The 24,047-nt window shown below is 37.5% G+C and overlaps 1 protein-coding gene across 1 annotated transcript in view; it reads left to right on the top strand.

The window, feature by feature from the left end:
- The window catches only part of LOC134332120 (fibrillin-2), a 56,121-nt gene that overhangs the window by 8,451 nt on the left and 23,623 nt on the right, over positions 1 to 24,047 (top strand). The window contains exons 7-33 of the mRNA XM_063013596.1: positions 1,897 to 2,022; positions 2,433 to 2,558; positions 3,379 to 3,531; positions 3,837 to 4,070; positions 4,207 to 4,344; positions 5,552 to 5,671; positions 5,920 to 6,045; positions 6,219 to 6,341; positions 6,695 to 6,817; positions 7,600 to 7,752; positions 9,751 to 9,804; positions 9,923 to 10,048; positions 10,410 to 10,535; positions 12,692 to 12,811; positions 13,914 to 14,051; positions 15,125 to 15,175; positions 15,647 to 15,772; positions 16,341 to 16,568; positions 16,833 to 16,958; positions 18,015 to 18,143; positions 18,753 to 18,878; positions 19,794 to 19,919; positions 20,587 to 20,709; positions 21,936 to 22,061; positions 23,066 to 23,191; positions 23,331 to 23,453; positions 23,745 to 23,867. Of these exons, the coding sequence (XP_062869666.1) occupies positions 1,897 to 2,022; positions 2,433 to 2,558; positions 3,379 to 3,531; positions 3,837 to 4,070; positions 4,207 to 4,344; positions 5,552 to 5,671; positions 5,920 to 6,045; positions 6,219 to 6,341; positions 6,695 to 6,817; positions 7,600 to 7,752; positions 9,751 to 9,804; positions 9,923 to 10,048; positions 10,410 to 10,535; positions 12,692 to 12,811; positions 13,914 to 14,051; positions 15,125 to 15,175; positions 15,647 to 15,772; positions 16,341 to 16,568; positions 16,833 to 16,958; positions 18,015 to 18,143; positions 18,753 to 18,878; positions 19,794 to 19,919; positions 20,587 to 20,709; positions 21,936 to 22,061; positions 23,066 to 23,191; positions 23,331 to 23,453; positions 23,745 to 23,867 (3,519 nt within the window). The remainder of the gene's footprint in view (positions 1 to 1,896; positions 2,023 to 2,432; positions 2,559 to 3,378; positions 3,532 to 3,836; positions 4,071 to 4,206; positions 4,345 to 5,551; positions 5,672 to 5,919; positions 6,046 to 6,218; positions 6,342 to 6,694; positions 6,818 to 7,599; positions 7,753 to 9,750; positions 9,805 to 9,922; positions 10,049 to 10,409; positions 10,536 to 12,691; positions 12,812 to 13,913; positions 14,052 to 15,124; positions 15,176 to 15,646; positions 15,773 to 16,340; positions 16,569 to 16,832; positions 16,959 to 18,014; positions 18,144 to 18,752; positions 18,879 to 19,793; positions 19,920 to 20,586; positions 20,710 to 21,935; positions 22,062 to 23,065; positions 23,192 to 23,330; positions 23,454 to 23,744; positions 23,868 to 24,047) is intronic.

The raw sequence follows: 24,047 nt of genomic DNA, 5'->3' as shown, positions 1-24,047 counted from the left end.
TGCCAAGTCTTAACACCAACACTGGCATTACTGGTCCATCTGGATTAACTTTGCCTGACATGCATCACATTTAAAAGGGTTAAATACAAAACAGCAAGCCGCTCAGGTGGCGCAGCGGTAAAGTACGCTAGCGCACCAAAGTTGGGGTTTCGAATACATCGTATCAAATCTCAGCTCTGCCTTTCCGACTGGGCTGGGCGATTGGCGAACAACGATTGGCTGTTGTTCAGGGTTAAAGGGTAAGAAAGTCGGATCATAGGTCCTCATAACTGGTGCGACTGCGGCCCCTGCTGGCTGACTGATGGCGCCTGCACATGGCTGAGGAATAATGCTAATGGGGGTGTGGCCCTCCATACACAGTGTCCGTCAAGTGTATGAACTCTGCTCGTGCAGGTGAAAAATGCACTATCTGTACTGTACCGGAGGGGGCGTATGTCAGTTGAGAGGCGTCCTCAGTCAGCGGTGAAGGGTCGAATCAGTATAGAGGACGCAATCAGGGTAATTGGACACGACTAGATTAGGGGGAAAAATTGGGGGGGGGAATACAAAACAGCAAAAAAATTTTGATTTGGTGGTTTATATCTGTGGTGTAATGTGCATGGTAAATTGTAATTATAAATAAATTGTGTTTGTATTTATGAAAGAATTACATGTCAAAACACCTACCAAAACCCTTAATGACTTAATATTTTGCTTAATAGTAGACTGACTTTAAAAAAATACGAACCCTATTGTAAATTATGGACAGTGGGGAAAATGTAAATAAGACAAACAATTTGACAGACTTTTTGACCTGTATGCAGTAGATTTTAGATAGATTTTTTAATAAACTTTACTGTTTTATTGTGTTAATCAATCTTACAAATAAACTTGCACTTAGTGAATTCTGGATGTTGTTAAAAGGATCTTTTATTAAAAGATTTAGAGAATATTGCAAAATCTCTGCTTAATATCATGAACTGTAGATGGTGAAATCTGTACATTTCTTATACCTGTGCATTAAGAATTGGAATAGTGTTCTTCAGCTTGAATTTATAATCTTTAATAATAATAAAAAGTTTTTTAGTAACTTTGATAAACCAGTATTTCTGGTTATCAAATTTTACATCATTATTTTAGACTATTATAACCCTGTCTCAAACACACCTGCATTTTGGAAGGTAACAACTTTAGTAGTGGGTCTTGTTGTATCATTTATAATTACACCATGTAATGAGTAAGACCTGAAGATTCCGCATTGTCATGAAGTTAATTTTGCTGGAAGACCGGGACTTAAATTAAAATTTACTGATGCAGCATGTCTGGGCAACACATTTCCAGGACATTGTGACTTAGAATGCATTTTAAAGCCAAGATATATGATAGACACAAACATTGTTTGTCCTATTTTCTTAACCTATAGCTCACATGTCAAATGCATGAAATGTAATTACTATAACTTAAATACTGGAATTGAGATGATCAGGGGTATGGAAAAAGCCTGGGACAGGGGTATTTGATCTCTTTCCAGGATTTGAAGAACAGCGAGCCCTAGACGACATAAATATAAAAAAGTTGGGTCGCTGTTTAAAGCAGCTTGACATTAATGCATTCCAAGAGCAAAGGCCAGAGAAGTCTTTTGCTAGACTGTTTGACTTCCTCCACTATGGGTCTAGCTATGGGCTTTGGAGCACAAACCGCACCTAGGACTTTTTTAGTGAAGATGTGTGTAATAAATCTTTTCCTAGACAGTTTCTGCTATTCCTCCCAAACCATTAGGAACACTTTTATAGGAGAATTATTTTAACTTTCAGAATGCCTAGTATTTTATTAATTCAATTTTTATTTCAAATACAACATAACAATTGTACTTTTACAAAAAAGACATGTACAGTGTTGGATTTTCATTTTGTACAGATGTTGATGAATGCCTAGCTATGCCAGGTCTATGCCAAGGAGGAAACTGCATCAATACAGTGGGCTCATATGAATGCAAGTGTCCTGCTGGCCATCGCCTGAACAACGGAACCAATAAATGTGAAGGCAAGTCCAGATGTAAATCCTGTATAAACACAAACTAACCAGGAACCATTTTCAGCTAGTCATCAATTTTTTGAAGCCATTACCATTGGGTTGAAGATTGACTTTTCTTTCTGTTAAAAACCTGTCCACATGTTTACTTACCAGACTTAAACATTTGAGGAAAATTAAAGGAAACGACTCTCATACATTAGCAAAAGTTACAAGTATAGCCTGGCCTAATCTAGACCGAGTGAAAACACAAAGCCCTTTTATAATTTGCTCTGGATGGAAGCATTTGCTTAATAATGTAACTTTGTATTGATTTTCAGTGACCCTTTTATTTAAGGTGGGCAGCAAAGTTTCATCTATAATAGTCTATACTTGGAATAATGCATCACAATTAAGAAATCTTTATGTCCACCTCTTCCTAGATGTGGACGAGTGCTCCACTGTTCCACATGTGTGCGAAGGAGGACAGTGCATCAACTCAGCTGGTAGTTTCTCGTGCGTCTGTCCATCTGGATTCATGTTGTCGGCAGATAATACTCGTTGTCTTGGTGAGTACAGAGGATTAGTGGTGTCAAAGGGCATCATTAAGTGTAATACTGCTGTAGAGGTACCTAGGTCTGTTTCATTATATTTGTAGATATAAACATACTAGTTATTCTACATATTTTTGTAATAAAAAAAAAATAAAGTACCAGCATATTTATTATATAAAAATGGTGTGTAAGTACTGGAATAATAAGTAATTTCAGAAAAAAAAATCACATAAAAGTACATGTGCGAAAGATCAATAATACTGATCCTACATCAACTATCAAAACATGCAATCATTGCTTGTTTATTGCTGTAGAAAAATTTGTAATAGTCAGTCACGTGTCACATGTATTTTGACTCTCATCCGCCAGCATCTCGGGCCTTTTAAACTTTCCACTTCATGTCTGTTTTTGTGCAGTGTAGTTTTATGGCTGTTTAGTGCTTGTTAAAACAAGTAGAGAATGTTTTGCTTAAGTAAAATGTAGTCCAGAAAACCATACATCCTCAGGAACCGGACCTTAACCTGCAATTATGATGCCGAGCAGCTTTTTATTCTTGTCTGAGAGGTGAGAAAACTTACTTCCATAGGGGTGGAAATTTGCAGTGACAGTTGTTTGTGTTCCTAATATAGGCTTTGCTCATAGTGCAAGTGAAATTAAAGCAAAGCCAAAGCATGTGCCGACCAAGCTTACATTTGACTTATTAGCCACAATATATATATGAGCCAGTTATCTTCTTTGCCATTGCATTTTTGAAAGTGCAACAGAACAGCCCTAAACACAGATGTTGTAAATCCAGTAACTAAAACCCAAGTGTGTATGTTTACTTGTGTTGAAGGCCAGCACACAGGTTCCTGTTTTGCAGCGGTGTTGGGTGGGCGCTGTGCTCAGGAGCTGCCTGGACGTCTCACTAAAGCTCAGTGCTGTTGTGACAAAGGCCGCTGCTGGGCTCGAGGGACAGTGCCAGAGATGTGCCCAACCCGCAGATCTGGTAAGTTTCTATCCATTTTGTTTGACAGTAAATATATGAAAAGGCACAGTATTGTACTGTTCAGATACAGTGCAGAACTTACCTTTGACCCCATGACACTAGACAACACCTTATGTACACACTGTACACACACACTGAATGTAGAAATGCCCACATAAAATGAATCATTTTATCACTACAAGTACTGATAATAGCTGTAATTTTCCTGTATTATAGACTAAAAATAAGTTGAACATAGATAAGGGTTGTTTGATAGATGATTTAGCCAGTCTGTTCTAGGTTTTATCAATCTTTGTTTCTTTTAGATGAATTCCTCAGGATGTGTTTTGAAGGAACGGCACTGGGAGAATATCCAGATGTGGATCCTGGCGTTGTTGGAGTAAGACTTCCTCAGCAGCCCAGTGGGCATGATTCCAGTCTCGATGGACAAATGCTGTATCCATTAAATGGGAACGGTCACACACATCCTCAGCTTCCCCAAATCCCCCATGTTCATGTTAGTGAAAATGGCAGGGGACAGAGACCACAAGGACCTGTGGGTAAGCAGAATAGGAATGGGATGACCAACAAGCTCATGGTTAAGAGCCTACATGCTACTGGACATACAGTCAACTTATTATTTTGTATGTAGACATAGCTTAACTTGAGTGTATTTTTATAAATCTCTTTTTCCAGTTAGTTTAAATCAGACAGTCAACAAATGCCTGCTGAATCCCAACTTGTGTCTCAATGGTCGCTGTATCCCAGTGAGGTCTAGTCATCGTTGTGAGTGCAACAGTGGCTACCAGTTGGACGGTCAAGCTGAATGCTCAGGTAATGCATACTCACCTAAGGGCGTGGAGTTTTTAGAACCTAAATGTTAAGTAAGATCAAAATCAAGAATATTAATATCTAACAATTAAACAAACATAGCTACAACTGCATAGCAAATACCTTTTGGATCCATGCCAGCATAATTAATTTAACAATGAAGTTTAACTTGAAAAGATCATAGACTATGATGTAAACGCAGTCATTTCAATATTTTGCATTAAAACAAACAAAGAAAAACCCAAATATTTGTAAAAGTACACGTATTACATAATGGTTTGGTGAAATCTGAAGAAATTGATAATTTGGCTGTGTTGCCAGTATCATCCTAAGAAAACCATTCTCAAAGAGAATTATGGACGTAAGGCCTCCTCCAATACAGTGATATCTCTCCGCAAATGCTAGTGATGCATTAAATCATCAAATACATCATCAAAGGAGACAACAAAGCTGGGAATGTACTAGGACACATTTAAAGAGAATTTTAAGCTCAGGAAACTTTAAATGTTTCAACAAAACCCCCCAAAAAGTAAAAAAAAAATAACTGCAGGCAGGCACCTTCCCCTTATTTTAAATAATTGTCCTGACTAAAATCTTTTTTTGAAATTGAGACCAGAAGGGAAGACAAATCACCAAAAGGTATGAACCAAAACTGAACCACAATTTTAAAAAGCTAAATTCCTATGATGGACATTTGTAAGCTGTAATTAAACAATGAAGCCTGAAGTCACAAACAGAAGACAGAAGAGGACGTTCTGGAGAAACTTTTCCATATGGTTGCCAGGAGTCTGAAAGACATGACGGCATTTGTTTATGCTTATAATTAAATTTGCTCCTATGTATAACTGCAAAATTAAAAAACATTAGTAAATTTCGAAGAACTATGAAGTGAATAATTTCTTTTTATCTAAATACTGGCAAGCGTTATAACTACTGTACTTATATTATTTTATTCGTAATTTATGGGAAGCTACTAGCAATTTTATTACTAAAGCTTACTACTAAATTGTTACTAGATGTTTAAATTATTAAGATGACATTTTAAGAGTGGATGTAAACAAAAGCTGCCTGCACTGTACTTATGAGTTCTGTCTTGCAAAAATCTTTTGAACAATCAAAAAGTGATAAACTAGTGGATAGTAATGCAAAATAAAACATCATCAATGTGAATTAAACAGGTATAAGGGCAACATTGTGTGTTCCATTGCAGACATAAACGAATGTGCTTCTGACCCGTGCATAAATGGAGACTGTGTTAACACGGCTGGCTCGTACTACTGCAAGTGTCATACGGGTTACCACAGACCTGCAGGCAAGCAAACCTGCTATGGTAAGTTTCTAAGCATTGCAGTACAGTATTAATTCTATGTAATTATATTTTTTTGTAATACTGAAGATAATTTAGTAGATCAGGTGCCAGAGACTTGTTCTGTACATTATAATTTGTTTAGGTTTGCGTCCTTACACAATGTTAGTATACACGATCAGCTATTCTTTATCAACGTGTGTTTCGTAAATATTTAGTGTTGTCCTCCATTCCTTGCTGAATCAGTGACATTGTGGCGTTTTATGCTTAAGACACTGACGAATGCTTGAATAACGGAATGCTGTGTCGGAATGGCCGATGTGTAAACACCGAGGGCAGCTTTCGGTGCATCTGCAACACAGGCTTCCAGCTCACCCCTGATGGAAGAAACTGCAAGGGTAAGTCCTGAATGTCATTGTCTGCTCTTACTTAAAACTTAGAGGGTTGTAGTTAGATAGAATAGTATTGCAGAATAGCAGTAGAATAGCAGAGAGGGTCAAGGGCCTTGCTCACAAGAAAATGAGTTGCTAGGTTAATTTTTGCTTTTTTGTTTACTGTTTTTGTCCCATAGATCATGATGAATGTTCCATTACAAACATGTGTCTGAATGGTATGTGCATTAATGAAGACGGCAGCTTCAAATGTGTCTGCAAACATGGTTTCACACTCGCCTCTAACGGGCACTACTGCACAGGTGTGTATTGTTTAGCACTTTACCTAAAGTGAACTCTGTAGTCTGACACAGGATGTACTTGATGCCTTTCATTTACAATTTAAAGGCTTCAACTTTGTTTAACGTAAAACCTACTGAATTATTTAAGTGTTGTAAATTCATCATACAGCTTTTTAATACAACTACATCAACAATTACATTGATACAAAGTCATGCCAAAACTATAATTTCTTAATAGAGGATATTAAGCCAACTGCACCATTATAAGAGCTGGTTATCTGGGTTACCATACAGTCATAACAGATGGCATTTTCTGTTTATGCATGTTCCCCCACCTTTTCTTGCTGTTTTAACCTTCATGTTCATTTCCACAGATATCAATGAGTGCCTGATTCCAGGTATCTGCATAAATGGGCGATGCATAAACACTGAGGGTTCATACAAGTGTGAGTGCATGGCAGGACTAGCCATCGGGTCTGATGGACGCACATGCCTGGGTATGGAATTAATGTGTAGTGTTCTTGTCTTTTTGTTGAGACATTTGATACTGAGAATGTTTACAAGTACAAAATATTCTGATAACAGACGGGAAAGAACAGACTGAGTCAGACTGTTGGAAAGCTTTTAGTTGAAGTACATTTTCAAGGGGGATAGCATGACGTGGTAGCATCACTATGTTTAAATACTTGTTAAAAGCTTGTAAGTAGTCAATCTTTTCAAATAAGGTTCGGAAGCAAGCATCAGTCTTTAGGGGCCACTAATTGCACTTGAACATTGCACGTGCTCATATACATTGCTTTTACCTTAAGAAACAACGAGTTAAACTGACTGCAGCATAAAGCATACTTAACATGCCACTATTTTACATACAAAAATTTTTTCTTTTTACATTTTCTGTTGTTTTAACAACTTCAGTTTGATTTTCTTTAGAGATCAAGTGCAAAAGCCACACAACACATGGAAAGCTTTATGTATTGCCAGAATACTAGGGTGTATAGTACTGTCATATATTTCTCAGATAGATTGTTCATATTCATTTGTGTGCCTGTTTAGCCAATCGAAGGACTGGAAAAATGATTTCAGCCTTAATAAGTAATCTTAGGTTTAAACGCAACACGTGTTCCACACAGTGTCCCTGTTTTACCGTCAGATTTGTTCCAATTTGACATTTTTATGGCTACATTTCAATACTGATATGTAATAAATTTTTGAATATAGGAGGGCTGTTTCCTTCATTCCTTATTTGTGATTTCTAAATTTGTTTTTATTCCGTCACCAGACACACACATGCGCAGCACCTGCTATGGAGCTATTAAAAAGGGTGTTTGTGTGCGCCCTTTTCAGGGAGCAGTTACCAAATCAGCATGCTGCTGTGCCAGCCCAGAATACAGTTTTGGTGAGCCTTGCCAGCCATGTCCTGTCCTGAACTCAGGTACCTCTTGAATTCCTTCTAAATAACCCATAATGTCTTGTTAAATGTAACACATACACACACTGTGTTATGGGATTTGCTTAATGGTGTCATTTTGGGTCTGTTTTTTATTTGGGAAGATTCTACTGCCTGGAAAAGATTAGTGGGAACTGGGATAGCTGAGCAGTTCACTTAATTTGCTCAGTAAAGTTAAAGATACCCTAGAGGGTAATAGTTAGGGAAATTCTATTTTGTCCAGTTTTAGGATAAATAAGATAGAAGTTTTTAATATTCAGATTAAAGTAGATCTAACTGATATCCTTATGGTATTAGCAGACAAGTTAGCTGACAAAACATCAAGCGTGATGTTAGGCGTGTCAGGTTTATTGTGGCAATACAAACTATACAAGTATTTTGTATATATAAATACATAAAAAATTTGATGCCCGCAACACACTCTAAAAATTAAAACTAAAAACGTTTATAGAATATTTAAGTTACAGTGTTCCACAATAAGAAGGTGAATTGGTAACAGGTAAATCATGATTGGGTATAAAAGGAGGACCCACCTTTACAAGCAATAACAGGTCGTAGCTCACCACTTTATACCAAACTTCAGGAGAGAATTGCCAGTTCAAATCAGTTAAAAAATAATTTCTCAATGCAAGATTGCAAATAATTTAGTCTTTTTTTTACCATCTACTGTTTATAATATTGTGGAAAGATTCAGGGAATCTGTAGTGATTTCAGGCTGTGTAGAGCAAAGCCAGAAACCACTGTTAAATATGTGGGGTTTTTGAACCCTCAGACAGCATTGCATGAGAAACTGTCATGCTACTGTGATGAATATAGCCACATGTGCTTGATAACACTTTATAAAATCATTGTCACTTAGCACAGTGCGCCGCTGCATTAAGATATGTAGCTCTATTTAACAAAGAAAAAGCTGTACAAGAATTCTATGTAGAAATGCCTCAGGTTAAATGTTCTCTGCGGCTGAGATGGTCTGAAAGACAGTGGAAGCTTATCCTGGGATCAGATGAGTCAATAGTTTGGTTGTTTTTGACTGTTATCAGTGAAAGGTGCAAAAACCAACATCAGACACATGTGTTGCCATCAAGACGACATCTTTTCCTGGGAGATCCATGACTATTTCAGCAAGGCGATACCTTTACGTGCTACAAAAAAAGCGTGGCAGAATGCTTAGACACAGAATGAGTGTGCTTGACTGGCCTTCCTGCAGTCCAGATCTGTCTCCTATTAAAAATGTATGGTGCAGCATGAAGAGGAAAATAAGACAACTTCGACCACAGACAGTTGAGCAGCTGAAGTCTCAAATCCAGCATTAATGGAGACAAGTTCCACTTGCAAAACTACTCTCATTAATAGGAAAAGTGATGGAACACAGGGGTAAACACACCTCTGTTCTAACTTCTTTTGAGTGTGTTGCAGGCATTACATTCTAAATGTGATTTCCAAATCAGTGAAAACATTGAAAATATTTTCTTTTTACTTTCAACAGTTGAAGAGAATTAAGATATTAAAGATTCTTTCTTTCGTCTTCACTTTTCTGGAAATGGGGTTTGGAATCATTTTAAATATTTATTTATTATGTCCTTCTCCAGCTATCCAGATGGAAAGCAGTTCATGTTTGAGTCTAAACTCAGGAGCAAAACCTGCTTCATGTAGCAGATGAACCTGATTATCCTGTTTTAAATTAACTTCAGTGATTCTGGCATAGAGTCTGAAAGAGTTCTGAATGAATAGAACCATATTACTTCCTAAGAGACTTAATTTCTTAATTAGTTGTTTGACAGTGACATTGATAATGGTGGTGGAGTTCTGTATAAAACCCCTTATGTGCTCAGCTGAATTAGGATTAAAATGTTCATACTTAGTTTACCATGTAGTGACCTGTTATGGCTTTGTCATCAGGATAGAAATGTGATTTAATTATATTAATAAGGTGACCAGTCAGAATTATTTAACAGCATGATGGTTTGTTTTTTTGTTTTTTAGATGAATTCAATGCCCTGTGTCAAAGCGGGATTGGATATTCAGTAGACGGATCAGGTATAAACTACAGGACATAGTGTGATACTATCACCTTGTTCTCTCTGTTAAGTTTCAATAATACATATACGTGTAAAGTGTGTGTAAACATAAATTGGGGCTGTTTTTTCACCCACAGACATAAATGAGTGTGCACTGGATCCTGATATCTGCTCCAACGGAGTGTGTGAGAATCTATGGGGACGCTACCGTTGTATTTGCAACATCGGTTATGAAGCTGATCTGAGTGGACAGACCTGTATAGGTGAGGAACCAAATCAATCCACGGATAAGAAATGTTAGAGTTCAGGGGACTGTATGTATGTGGGCCGGCAGCCCCCACTGTGATGGCCTTAAGGTCCATAAAGATATAGGTGAATGAGTTCCGTTTATATAAATTATATAAAAGACTCTAGAGTCAAATTGTTTGGATTGGATTTTTAACTGCAAAAGCCAAAACAGTCAATGTTACTGTGTCACATACAGCCATTTAATCAGAAACAGTCATTTTTAATGTTAACTTCAGTAGATGAGTGCATCTTTAGTAGCTGTTGGGCCGACTACTTAAAATAAATAGTTGTAATAAATCAATAAATGATTACTGATAATGTATTTGCTCTCTACAGATGTTAATGAGTGTCTAATAAATCGACTCATATGTGATAACGGTCTTTGTCGGAACAGTCCAGGTAGCTACACCTGTACATGTCCATCAGGATTTATATTTAGACAGGAATTGGATTCATGTGAAGGTAAGCTGCTGTCTATTTATTTATCTATCTATTGTCTGTCTGTCTGACTGATACGAGGCATTGATAAGAAGAGTAAACTTATTTTTTTCAGTTTGTTAATATCCACCTACACTTTTGTCCATTGTGTGTTTCTGGTTGGAAGCACAGATTTGCAGCAAATGAACCCACACTATGCAGAGTCCCCACAGCATGACACACCACCAGACATTCGCTTTGGTCTACCATGCTTATTTAGCATTTGTACACATGCCACAGAACATTGTAGGACTTTTTACTAGCTTAATAGTACATCATACAGTACATCAGCCTAAAATCATCTGCACTCATTATCTTTCTTCACTGGATTCACTGGGTTTTTTGTCACCCTTGTCATGAAAAAATAAGGTCAGATGATTAAAGAAAATAAAGATTATTCATCACTTCCTCTAAAGCTTGGGTGTAAGCCTTTGGAACCAAGCATTCTGTTCTGTTGTTCCGTATCAACCACTGTCGTTCCGTATCTGCTTATGACTTGTTGCTTAGCTCTGAACTTCCCACTCCAGCCACACTTACTCAAGCAACAATATGACTATGAGGATTTAATGCACAAGCAGCATACTAATATCCAGATTATACTAAGCATAAAATCTAACCTTTCCACTACAACCTTTAGACAGAAACAAATTGAGAACTGTTTCATCCAGAAGAAGGACCAGTACTGAGCCTTCCTTTCAGACTCTAGGTTTAAACAGCTTGGTATTTAGGCTTGACATTAAAATATACGTCTTTGGCCACTGGGTCTTGGATTTTTTTTATTGTTAAGTAATAAACCTAAATAAAGTTTTAGGCCCTCTAAACTGATAAATAGGATACTTTGAAGCTCAGGTTTAGTCTCAGAGTCAACAGCTGGAGACTGCAAGATGTTTGTTCGGCAGAAGCAGGTTTTGATGTGTGGACATAGTACAGCTGTATAGAGTTTAGAATGAGAATGAGAAATAGCTTGAGACTTCAGCCATGAATAGTTTTAGAGGCTGTTACACTGTTAGATTATAAATTTCATTCCACACTGGATAGCGTCATTAGTTCTGCTTTTAAATTCTATTTATAATCATTTTGTTCTCTTTGTCTCTCAGTTTCTTACACTGTTTCACTTAGAAACTTGCTGTGTATTTATTGGAGATAATTATCACCAACCTACAAGTGTCTGCGAAAACACTTCCCAGAACTACAGCTAAGAAAAACAGATCCATTCGAGTCATCTGTATTTGAGTCTTTAATCATGAGTCACCCATGCCTCAGAGCCACCTCACCATTTACAAAAAATCCACTCAACACATACGACGTGCCAGATGTTCTGTGTTACTTTAATGTGGTGTAATAATCTGCTTCTATTGTTAGAGATAACATGAAATGTTTTGATGTTTTCCATATAATGAGGATGACTGAATCTCTCCAGAATAGAGATATGATCTTGCCAGGAGTCATTATGTAATAAAATTGTAATTAGTTTTACTGAAAACGTGGTTTATTAGTAAGGCATTACTACCTAACATTGATATGCAGAACAGATACGCTAACCCACTGCCTTGCTTGGCCAGGTGCTCACCAGATTTAATTGGCAGAGTCTGGGATTCTAGTCCTTGCCTCTGCAGCAACAGCAGTCTCTACTGTCTGCTCGAGTAGTACGGTCCTTTGTATATGTAAAGACTCTTTTAAAAAATCTACAGGCATGTTTAAAGATGTGGCTACTGGTTTCACGTGTTGTAGGAAGCATGTGCTAGTCTTTGGCCCTTTTGGCTAGCTAGGGAATTGTGCGTCAGGCAGAGGTCCCCAGTCCCCAGAGGAATTCTTCCTGCAGTCCCTCTCATAGATGAGCCAATTATTGTTTGTATAGTCGCCCGGCCTGCCAGTAGCAGAGCTGATTTTTGAACAAAATACCATCCTATCCACTAGGGAAGGGTAGTAGTACCAGCAGTAATTGGTGATGCAGAAAGTTCTATAACTTCTTAATTCCACACAGAAAGGACTCTGACTGTAAACAGTATCACTCATGGTTCAGCATGTTCTCATGTGAATAGACAAGACCATTAAGACAGTAAACTATAATCAAATTCTGCTTTTACATCTTGATCTTTTCAACTAATCACTGCGTAATGCTGTCTTGTTTTACATTTCAGACCTGAATGAATGTGAGAGCAGCCCATGCATCAACGGAGTGTGTGTAAACAATGCTGGCTCTTTCTCCTGCGAATGCTCTCCCGGCAGCAAACTGGATCCAACTGGCCTAATTTGCTATGGTAATTGTTTATAAATGGGCTCACACACACATACACACACACACACACACACACCGAAAAGTTGAGCCACATGCAGCATTTTGTTTAGTAACCTCTCATGTGTAACTATTTATCAGGTACTTCTACTATACAGTCAGCTTCATCCAGCATCCATGTTATAAAATTTTAGAGGTTTATTAATTTAAATTTACTCTAAAATCTAATCTTTTATTAAATACAGTATAATTTTATTAAATAAGGAAAACTTAGTTTTTTTTAAGTCTTCTTTACTACTTAAAAACTGGAAAATAAAGACATACAAGCCATTTTGATGTCATAAGTCGATTTCTTATATTACATCAAACTCACCTTGATTGTTGGAAAATAGCTTTGTTTTCGTTCTATCTCTCCCTAAAATGCCATTTAATTTAAAGTTCCACTTTAAATAAAATACCTTCCAGTTTTTTGAGGCATTTTTGTGGTCTGATATTATGCCAATTAATTAGACATTTTGAAAGGTCTTTATGTGCTACTGGAGACAAGGGCGTGGCACATGCACATGAGCTCTGGGAGCACAGGGAGGCTGGATTCGTGACAGATGCCAGTAATTGTGAAATTGTTTGGTCAGATACATTTTAATAAGGACTTTTATTGTGTTTTATTGTGAATGTGTCTAGTTATAGAATAGTCTTAAAAATAATAATTCAGGTAATATATATATATTATACAGATAATTATCAAGGGTTTCAGGATTAAGGATTTCCACACACATTCTGTTTCCACATGGTTAATCAGATGCGTTTTCCTGCTATGAGATTACGTCTGGCTTCAAGAGTATAATTCCTCACTGCCCTTCATCAAAGGGTATTTATGACCACAAGATGCTTTTGGCTGGATATTTTTGGCTTGAGATGCACCATTCTTGACCTAGCAGTGACCCTTTTCTTCTAGTATAAAAATGCCTTACCAGTCATAAAACATCTATGCGGTGCTCCTGGTGGTTATTTTTCTTGAATGGACAGGGTAGAATCACTTACGTTCTGAAAACAAAGTGCACCTCTGTGGTATCAATGCATAATAAACCAGCGACAAAACATAGCTGTGGTAACTGTGTTTCTTTTAGACTCTCTGAAGGCGACTTGCTGGATGACCATGCAGGACGGCCGCTGCGAGGTGAACATTAACGGGGCCACCCTGAGGTCGGAATGCTGCGCTACGCTGGGAGCTGCATGGGGAAGTCCTTGTGAGCCCTGTGAGACTGGTATGTCAGCCATCCTCTGTGGCAAGCGCTGTTTTTACTGTGTTGCCTCTAAACATCTGTACTCCTCCTCACATCTGTATTGATTTGTTTTATTTTTCTGATGTATTGTTTATATAGAGTGATGATAAAAAGAGGTTTTTCATTCTTGCAGTCACTTCTTAGAGCAAAGTTTGACACAAACCTTTTAAAAAAACATTAGAAAGAAAACCACATGCAATGCTGCAAACGATTTTTGACAAGTGTATTTAGAATTTGTAAATACAGTATCTGTATGCTTGTATGCTTGTATGATTATACATTATCAGTTAAAGGAATTTGAGTTAATTTGCTTTCCTAGTGGAATATACAAACAATGATTGGCTCACCTGCTAGTGGGGTACCTGCTGCAATAACGATCTCTGCTGGTGTATCGAGATGGGGGATAATAGAGATTAGTGCATGACTCTTCATATGTGATACGGATTCCCATATGAACCTGCCTCATGCAGATTAAAACAAGCAGTCTGCTATTGCACACATGTCGGAGGAAGCGTGTCAGCAGTAATTGAGGAGTCAAATGCAATCGGGTTCTATTGCATTTACAACTAGATCTGAAGGAAAATTGGAGGAAAATTGCATAAAGAATGAGCTTTATTAGTCAATACTGTGTGTTAGTAACCTCATCTAGTCAGAACAGTACTTTAAGCGTTCATTGGTAAGTATGTTCAGTCTTTTTTTCATTGCATGATCAACAGACGTGTAGCAGCTGGCTTTACATGCACTGAAATAAGCATGTGTTAGCCCCCACAATCCCATTTTGGTGGTTGTTGGGAAGCATTTATTTACTGGCTACGTGTAAATCATGGGAACATTAGGTTATAAATCTAAACACAGAAACATAGAGAGGAACAACATTAAATGATTGAATACATCCTGTGTTGTACTTGTGTGAGTGTTTAGTGTGTTGTATGTTATTTGCCTGCTTTCGGGATAAACTGTCAGTAAATCTTGGGTGTTTGAAAGTTACCTTGCTGTATCCGTCGCCGCTTGTGTTCTAACTTTATTAATGTGCGACCAATGGGGTTTATTCTCAGATCCTGTCTGTTTGAGAGGCTTAGCTCGACCAAGAGGGACTATTTGTGAAGGTAAGTATGTTTTTGACTATTGTTATTTGGAATTTAATGAGAACACCAATAATTTTTTTATAAAGCTAAACTAATAGTTTTATAATTCAACAGCTGACAAATTCAAGCTGTGATTTGGGTGTTATTTTTAAATCCATGCTAAACAGAGATCAATGCAAAAACGATTAAAATGCTGGTTTTATTGTTTAAAATGCTAGTCGAAAACCTAATGCGGATTACATTCTCTTGCCAATGCCATTTGTCCACCCCAACCTTTCCCGAACCTGAGGTGGCCACAGTGAGCCTTTATTTTAAAGAACATATTTTATTGCCAGCTCCATGACTGAGGAAAGCTTTAAAACTTCACCAAATATTAAAAAAGTCCCCTGACTAAAATCACTGATCTCGGATGTAATTATGATACATGTGATTGTTTTGTATAAATTTGCAGTTTTATCGGTGACACCTGGACCTCTTTGTATTTTTAAACAGATGTAAATGAGTGTGAGCTGTTTCCTGGCGTGTGTCACAATGGACGTTGCGTGAACACAAGAGGCTCATTTAAGTGCCAGTGTCCTGCAGGCCTGACACTGGATGCCAGCGGACTACGCTGCGTTGGTATGTTAGCACCATAATGTAAATTGTTGGCAGCTTTAATTGTTTGACATTTGGTTGCATTTTGGTTCATGTTTATTGTTTAGGCTGGGAATCTCACGTGCATGCTAAGCAACAATACTGGCTGCGGCATTTAAACAATGCTAATGCTTTCCACCTTCAGAAACATACTGCAGCTAGTGTGGCTACTCTAAATTGTTACAAAGTGTAAGTGGATAAATAAATGAGTGCGTGTGATGCCTTGTGAGAGACTGGTACCATACCTAGGGGGTATTTTTTATTTGTTTCGAGAACAATGTTTACCAGTGGCGCTGGACCCACCGTAATACTGACCAAAATCATACTGCTATTGAAAATGAATGAATGAATAAAAAGATATGCAATCATTTGACTCTGCCTGAAAGAAATTTCTATTTCAGTGTAATTGTACATCAAATAGAATGCCTTTATTTGTCATATATACATATACAGTGCAATGATTTTTTTTTGCATATCCCAGCTTGTTTTAGAAGCTGGGGTCAAAACGCAGGGTCAGCCATTGTAAAAATCATAAACTTTTCTATTTCTTTAGACATTCGTTTAGAGCGCTGCTACCTGACCTACGACGAGGACATGTGTGGCCTGCCAGTGCCCGGTAAGTTCAGGATGGATGCATGCTGCTGCACGGTTGGCTCAGCCTGGGGGAAGGAGTGTGACGCATGCCCAGAGCCTGGCACACGCGAGTATGAAGCAGTGTGCCCCAGAGGACCTGGCATTGTCAACCGTGGCGACGTGATCACAGGCAGACCCGTGTATAAAGGTAAATGTCATTTTCAGACTGATTTGAACAGGATGCAAGATTAAGTGAAAGCATTAAATGCTAAAAGCTGCCTAAATCTTCCTACAAGCAAATCATGAGGGAATAAAGTGATCTATAGTTTGATAAAACACAAGCACTGACTAATTGAATGTGTTATGATTTTTATGATATGTTGGTGCTGTTTATAAACCTTGTGGTTAGATTATGGTTCCTGATTATGGTTTATTTGTTTTAACATTTGGTTCATTATCCTTCCTTTGACAGACATCAACGAATGTAAAGTGTTTCCCAGCATTTGTACTCACGGAACATGCCGGAACACAATCGGGAGTTTCAGATGTCGCTGTAATAGCGGGTTTGCTTTAGATGCAGAAGAACGAAACTGCACAGGTAAGTGACGAGTTAAAAATTACAAATTTTCTTTGTAACATAGTTCAAGTGTAAAAACATGCTTTTAAATTTTAAATGAGATTGTTGTATAATGTTTATAATTATGGTGACTTAACTCTAAGTGCTCAGCTTAATTTCTATCTATGAGCAATGAACACAAACAATAATCGTGACAAGGAAATATGCAAGCCTATTGTTTTCTGCAATACATATTTTCATATCAAAAGATTTGGATTAAGTTGCTTTTTACAAAGAAAAGAAAAATCTGTTTGAATTCATTTATAGTCGTGTTTACATTTACTCAGTGGATTCGATGAAAACCAGTGATTTTAGGAAAAGCATGTGACTAAAATTACTTTCAAATGTATTGACCCAGCTGTTATTGATGTTTGAGTCATTGATTTAGGATGTAACGTTTGTAGTTTTTTATGCTGTTTGTTTGCATAATCTGACAGAATTAGGAAACTGGCCTGCTTTTACTTATGGGGCTACACTGGTTTTTTAAAAGTCTATGAACACTTGTACGTATTTTGGGGATTTGGGCTTAACAGTGGGTGGTGAGAGAAGTCTTAATAGAGCGAGAACTAAATTTAAACTAAAGAGCTGGTTTACTCTCCCTGGTGGTAGGGCTTGTAAAACAGCAGTGGGCTCATTCCAAACTACACTGCTCTAGATAGCATGTCTAATTAGTGTATTATTGATAGTAGAGTTCCACAGGATGTGGTTTGGAATGGTTGTAAGTGTTGTAACACAACAAGACCTAAAATGGATTAACAAGGTCATATGTTTCTGTCAATCACATTTAAGCCAATGGAGTCAAAGCAAATTAATGATAAAGTAAATGACAGCTGGCATAGTCATTAAGAAGTAAAACCTATGATTATCATTGAATCTAACTGGTGAACTGTCACCCATGAGAAAGGATGCAAAGAATTGTGTCAATAATGTTTGTAGGGATTGCTCAAATGCTACAAATGCAGTAACTAAACATTGAATGATTATTTTTAATTGGCGTTCTTTTAAATGTATATTCTCTCTATATGTGTGTGAGAGCAGACATCGAGGAGTGCAAAATCTCACCTGACCTGTGTGGACATGGCACATGTGTGAACACTCCAGGCAGTTTTGAATGTGACTGCTTTCCAGGTTATGAGAGTGGATTTATGATGATGAAGATCTGTATGGGTGAGTTTTTAAGCTTAGCATTAACCCTTAACATTACCTGTACACATGCTGATGCCCCAGCCTAAGTGTAATTTGTTATCATACATTACACTTTTCATTGGCATGGTTGTGACCCAAAGAACCCTTTGAAAGGTTCTTACCTCCTCCAAATAATTATATAAAGTCTTTTATGGTTCTTGGTACAATAAGTGAAACAATAATCTAGAACATTGTGGTGGAGTCTAAGCTAAATTTGAAGCTCCTATTAGTAAGATTTTTAACAGTATAATAAAGAATAAAGCTTTACCTATATTCAGTGGCTGACCTGTTGAATGAAACATTACAGAAATTCATACAGCAAATGTGTGTAATAACTTGTAATAGAAAATTACAGTAGTTACGGTAGTAGTAATAATGTTTTTTTGGGGATATAATTAGTATAAATGTTTTACAGTAAATGTTAACTGTATGTAACAGTTTAACTGTATGTCTCTTTGCTGTGCTACACTGTTTTTGTAATAAGAGTAAAATGTTAAATTAGCTTGCCTAACACTGGTGGTTTTACATCAGTTCTCATGGCAAGAACTGTTGTAGCAAAAGTGGGTTATAGTTCTTGTGTTTGTGCTGCAGATATTGATGAATGTGAACGAAACCCTGGACTGTGTCGGGGAGGCTCGTGTAAGAATACAGAAGGAAGTTTCCAGTGCGTTTGTCCACCTGGCCACCATGTGTCTGAGGAGTCACATGCCTGTGAAGGTTTGTTTACAAAAATAAATCTGCTAGCCCATTTCTAGAAGAATCTGTATTTTTGTAAAATGGAATAAAACTATTGTGATATGTGATTTGTTAATATCTTGATTAGAAAATGTACAAGGAGGAGTCGTACCAATGTTTAGTATTCGAATTTAATCCTTACAGTGCTTTTAAAAAAGGATGGACAGAGACATGTTTACCACTGTGTTACATCATATTTCTTTATTAATTACACTTTAATCATTTTGAAACCAAGAATACTAACTGTTGCAGTTTTACAAGTAGATTTTGTGCCCATTCTTATTCATATAAGTCTGTGGCCACCCTTGTCTAATTCTCCTGTTTATGATGCACCATACATTTTGAATGGAAAACAGATCAAGCGCACTCACTCTGTCTATGAAGCCGTGCAGTTGTGTTTGCATAATGCGGCCTGGCATTTTCTTGATGAAATAAACATGAATTTTCTAGGAAAAGACGTTGCCTTGATCTCTAAAATCACAATATACCAGTTATCAGTGGTACCTTCTGACAAATACAGTGGAGTGCCACATGGAGTGGGCACTGATATACACCCATACATATATATTTTTTAATGGCTGTTTCAAAACGCTGTAACTGGAATGTTCTATACTGTTTTCCCTCTTATTTTGACCATTTCCAGACATCAAATTTAACATGTGTTTATATTTACAAAATACAATCAAGCTGGTCAGTGAAACATTAGAAGTCCTTTCTTTGTACTTTTGTCAGTCATATAAAGGTTTAAGAGAATTGACAAATCAGAGATTCTTGTTTTTATTGTATTTTACAAAGTGTCTTGACTATTCTGGAAGTGAAGTTTATATGTACTTATCAATCAACTGTTAATAGATGTTACATTTTGAATTTAAAATGTCCTGTTTGTGTATGTTGCAGATGTGAACGAGTGTGAGCTAAGTGTCACTCTGTGCCCAAACGGCGAGTGTGTAAACGTGGCTGGCACTTATCACTGCTCATGTTTTTCTGGATACCAGTCCACTCCTGACAGAAAAACATGCGTAGGTAAAGTCTCTACACTAAAGCACACTTCAGTCTTAACATCTATTACAAGATTGACATTCTGTTAGCTAGTTAGAAATTATACTTTGTTGTTAAGTGCATAATACTTTACTGCCTGATACTTTACTTTACTACTACAATATGTTTTAGTATATTATTGATAAAATAGTTACACATTAAGGTTACACACAGAGTTTTGATGGCAGACTACATTTATGATCAGAGTGTATTGTTAATGACTGAACAAAGCACTGAATACAGAAGGGCAAGAGTGCAGAAGATGGAAAACAAGTATGACCTAATGCAGAGAATCATACAGAAAACAATGTCAAGAACAATAAAAATTGTTTCAAAGTGTTTCAAAAGTTGTGTTTTTTTATAACTGTATTGACAGCAAAAAGGACCTGGGTTTGATTTCCAGGCCAGGTGGCCAGGGTCCTTTCTCTCTGGAGTTTGCATGTTCTCCCTGTGTCCAAGATGTTTCCTTCCACTAGTTCAAAGACATGCAGTCAGGCCAATTGGTGCTACTAAAAATTGGCCTAAGTGTCTGTATGTGTGTGTGTAAATTTGCTTTATAAAACAACCATATATAATCCATCCAACAGTTAATATATTGCATTACAACTGTGTGTGCTGAATATGGCTTTTCTGTTTGTGTTTTTAATTTTAGACATAGATGAGTGCACCATAGAGAATGGAGGATGTGACTTTCTCTGTACCAACTCAGAAGGCAGCTACGCCTGCAGCTGTGTACATGGATATGTGCTGATGCCAGATCAGAGAACCTGTGCAGGTAATGAGAGATTTTTAAGATCTTTTTTTGCTTAATAAAGCATGAATTTGACGTTTATAAATGTTTTCAATGGGTATGCATTAAGCTTTATTCAGTGTGACCTTTATTAGTGCACAATTAGTTGTTAGTTGTATTAATGCACAACAAACACTTAAGACATGTTAAGACATGAATTATTTCCTACATGTGCATGTCATTTGTGTGAAATTGGCAGCTCTTTGATTCATGTGGGTTCTAGATAGTGAGAGTAATGAGCTTGATCCAATTCCATTGGTTAATTTAGGCATTCTGCAGATGTTTTTATTCAAAGCAATGTAAAATGTTAAATCATTTACTTAATTGAGAGTTAAGGTCCTTGCTCAAGGGATCAACAGGGAACCTGGTGATGAAGGGGCTTAAAGGAGTGACTTTGCCATTATTGGTTCGGTAGGGTTAGCGTATTATTGCCACTGAACTACAACTGGAAACCATTTCCATCAACATTGTTGCGGCTGATTAAAAGCTGATTTTGTAAGGTTTTAATTCTGTAATTTTTTTTGTCCACTAATGTTACATCCTTACCAAAGAAAAGACTGCAAGTCAGTCAGTAAAATCGTTATTTAGTTTTAAATTTATGGTTTAATGGTTAGACCAGAGGTTCTCAATCTTTAATTGCCAGTTACTACTATTTAAGGGTTAAAAAAATTTTTAACTAAAATAACTACATATTTCACAAAATATTTTATTTTGCTGTTTGTAAAAATCTCCTGTGGAGGCAAAAAATATCCCCGAAGTTAATGCTAAGAAAGAAAATTTGTATTAAACCGAAGCTGTAAGAGCTGTTTTTGTTACAGCAAATGACACTTGCATAGTGATAGTGACAAGTACAATTGTTTAAACCAATCAGATTGCATGTTTGTAATACCTTTTAGAATCAGTCAAAATGAATTTAATTATTCTTGGTGCAGATATTTGTGAACAGCATCATTGTCATAAGAGCAGGACAAAGTGTTCCACTGTAGCATACTCTCTTCCGATTCTGACCTTTGCATGTCCGTGTGATGTAGGCCTGCCATAACTTTCAGTTTAATAGCATATGAGTCATGGCTGGAGAATGTCTGAGGCTGATGAAGGTACTTGGGCGGTTAGCTCTCACAGTTACACACTTTAATACAGGTTTATGGTAAATTCGGTGGTAGAAAGATAAGAACCTCAAACCTGCTTACCAGCTGTTTCTCTTTCTCCAGATGTGGACGAATGTGAAGAAGAGCCTGACATATGTGATGGTGGTCAGTGTACCAACGCTCCTGGAGAGTACCACTGTCTTTGTTATGACGGATACATGGCTTCCATTGACACACACATGTGTATAGGTATGAACACTGCTACAATTGTTTTTGTCTACTACAGAGTCACTATAATCATTGTTTTGGTGTCTCTTTCCCCTAATATTTTTTGATGCTGTACAATGTTTACTATTAAAAATCTTTAAAATTGTCTATAAACCTCAAAACCACCTAAAACACACAAAACAACCACCTAGCCTTCTCTAAATTACAACATTATAACTTCATATCTTTTGAACAAGATGCACAGTTGACTGTGTTTTAGTTGGTGATGGGGGTGTGGTCAAGCAGGGCTTCCTTACTGCTGCTGCAATTATGACCTCTGCTGGCTGGCTGAGGCACCTGCACAAAGGGTTGGTTGATCGCAGATGGCAGTGCATGGCTTCCCCTGAAAAGAAAAGATGCAACTGGTGGCCAGTTGTAGCCTACTGGTTAAGGTATTGGATTAGTAATCGAAAGTTTGCTGATTCAAGCCCCACCACTACCAGGTTGCCACTGTTGGGCCCTTGAGCAAGGCCCTTAACTTTTAATTGCTTAGACAATACACTGTCACAGTACTGTAAGTCGCTTTGGATAAAGGCGTCTGCCAAATGCCAAAAATGTAAATGTAATGTGGCCGCCTGAGTGTCTGCGAAGACGCGTGACAGTCTGCAACCCTCCTCAAATAGGGGTAAAGGGGCTGTGAGGTCATGCACTGATGTTGAATGAGAATGCCTGGCTCACAGTCAACAGTCCAATTCATTCAAGACTTTTAATGGGGTCTTTTAATAACTCTCTACTTAGCAGCAAATAAAATACAAACGTAGCTGCTAACGATATACAATGACATTCCTTTCACATGCGCATGAATTTTGCCTTTCACCATTCAACTGTACGTTCCTTCTATCATCTGACTACAATAAATTTAATGTTTTGGAGCCTGGTTTTTCATTTCGGCATCTGTCAGCCATATTTAGCTACATTTTTTTCTGCCGAGTTTCTTGACGTGGGGCTTGGAGGAAGATCACTGCATGCCTGTATGTTTCCCCCAGATGTGAATGAGTGTGACATCAATGCCAACATCTGCATGTTTGGGGAATGTGAAAACACTAAGGGATCTTTCATCTGCCACTGTGAGGTTGGTTACTCTGTGAAGAAGGGTTCCTCGGGCTGCACAGGTAGGTTGATTTAAAGACGTTGAATAATTCATAATAAATTTGATATTAAATGCTCCCATATGTTAAAATATACATGTCCTGTATTGGGAATCCCTGTATCATTTCTAGAGATAAAAACAACAATTTATGCTTTTGATAGATGTTGATGAGTGTAAGACTGATGCCCACAATTGTGACATGCATGCCACCTGTGCCAACACCCCCGGAAGCTTCCATTGCTCCTGCAGAGAGGGATGGGTTGGGAATGGTGTGAAATGCATTGGTAAGTACTGTCTAAGTAAGTAATCTGGTTAATATCAGTCTTTCCCTTCTGTCAAAATGACTGTTTTAATAATACACAGGGCTCAAGCTAAATTAATATACCGTGTTTGCATTGATTTTATTCTGTAGTTGCCAACGTACCCTACATAATATTACTTAAGGCAAACATATAAAAAAAAACAGCATGCAGCATGAAGGTTCTTTTATTAACAGTTTTGCCCTCAGGAAACACCAAGCATCTGTTTAAGCTTTTCGTCTGCATGTATTAAATGTGTCTGATTCATCTTTTCAGATGTGGACGAATGTACCGATAGGACCCACAAGTGCAGCTCTAACGCAAAGTGTGTAAACACACCAGGATCGTATCGCTGTTCTTGTTCAGAGGGCTTTGAAGGAGATGGCTTCACCTGTAAAGGTAACAGGGACGGAAAATAAACAAAATGTGAACATCCTGTTGTAGTTTTGTAGTTGTTTTGTAGCCAACAACACTCGGACCATCTCACAATGTCATTTGTATGCAAATTGCTTTTCGGAAAATGTGCAGATGGGCACACTGGTTTGACTTTTGTGGGTCCTGACAGGTTAATGGTTCATT

This window comes from Trichomycterus rosablanca, chromosome 18 (assembly GCF_030014385.1).
Source record: "Trichomycterus rosablanca isolate fTriRos1 chromosome 18, fTriRos1.hap1, whole genome shotgun sequence".
Lineage (NCBI taxonomy): Eukaryota > Metazoa > Chordata > Actinopteri > Siluriformes > Trichomycteridae > Trichomycterus > Trichomycterus rosablanca.
Note: the sequence above shows the minus strand (reverse complement) of the source record. Positions and strands in the feature narration are given on the sequence as shown.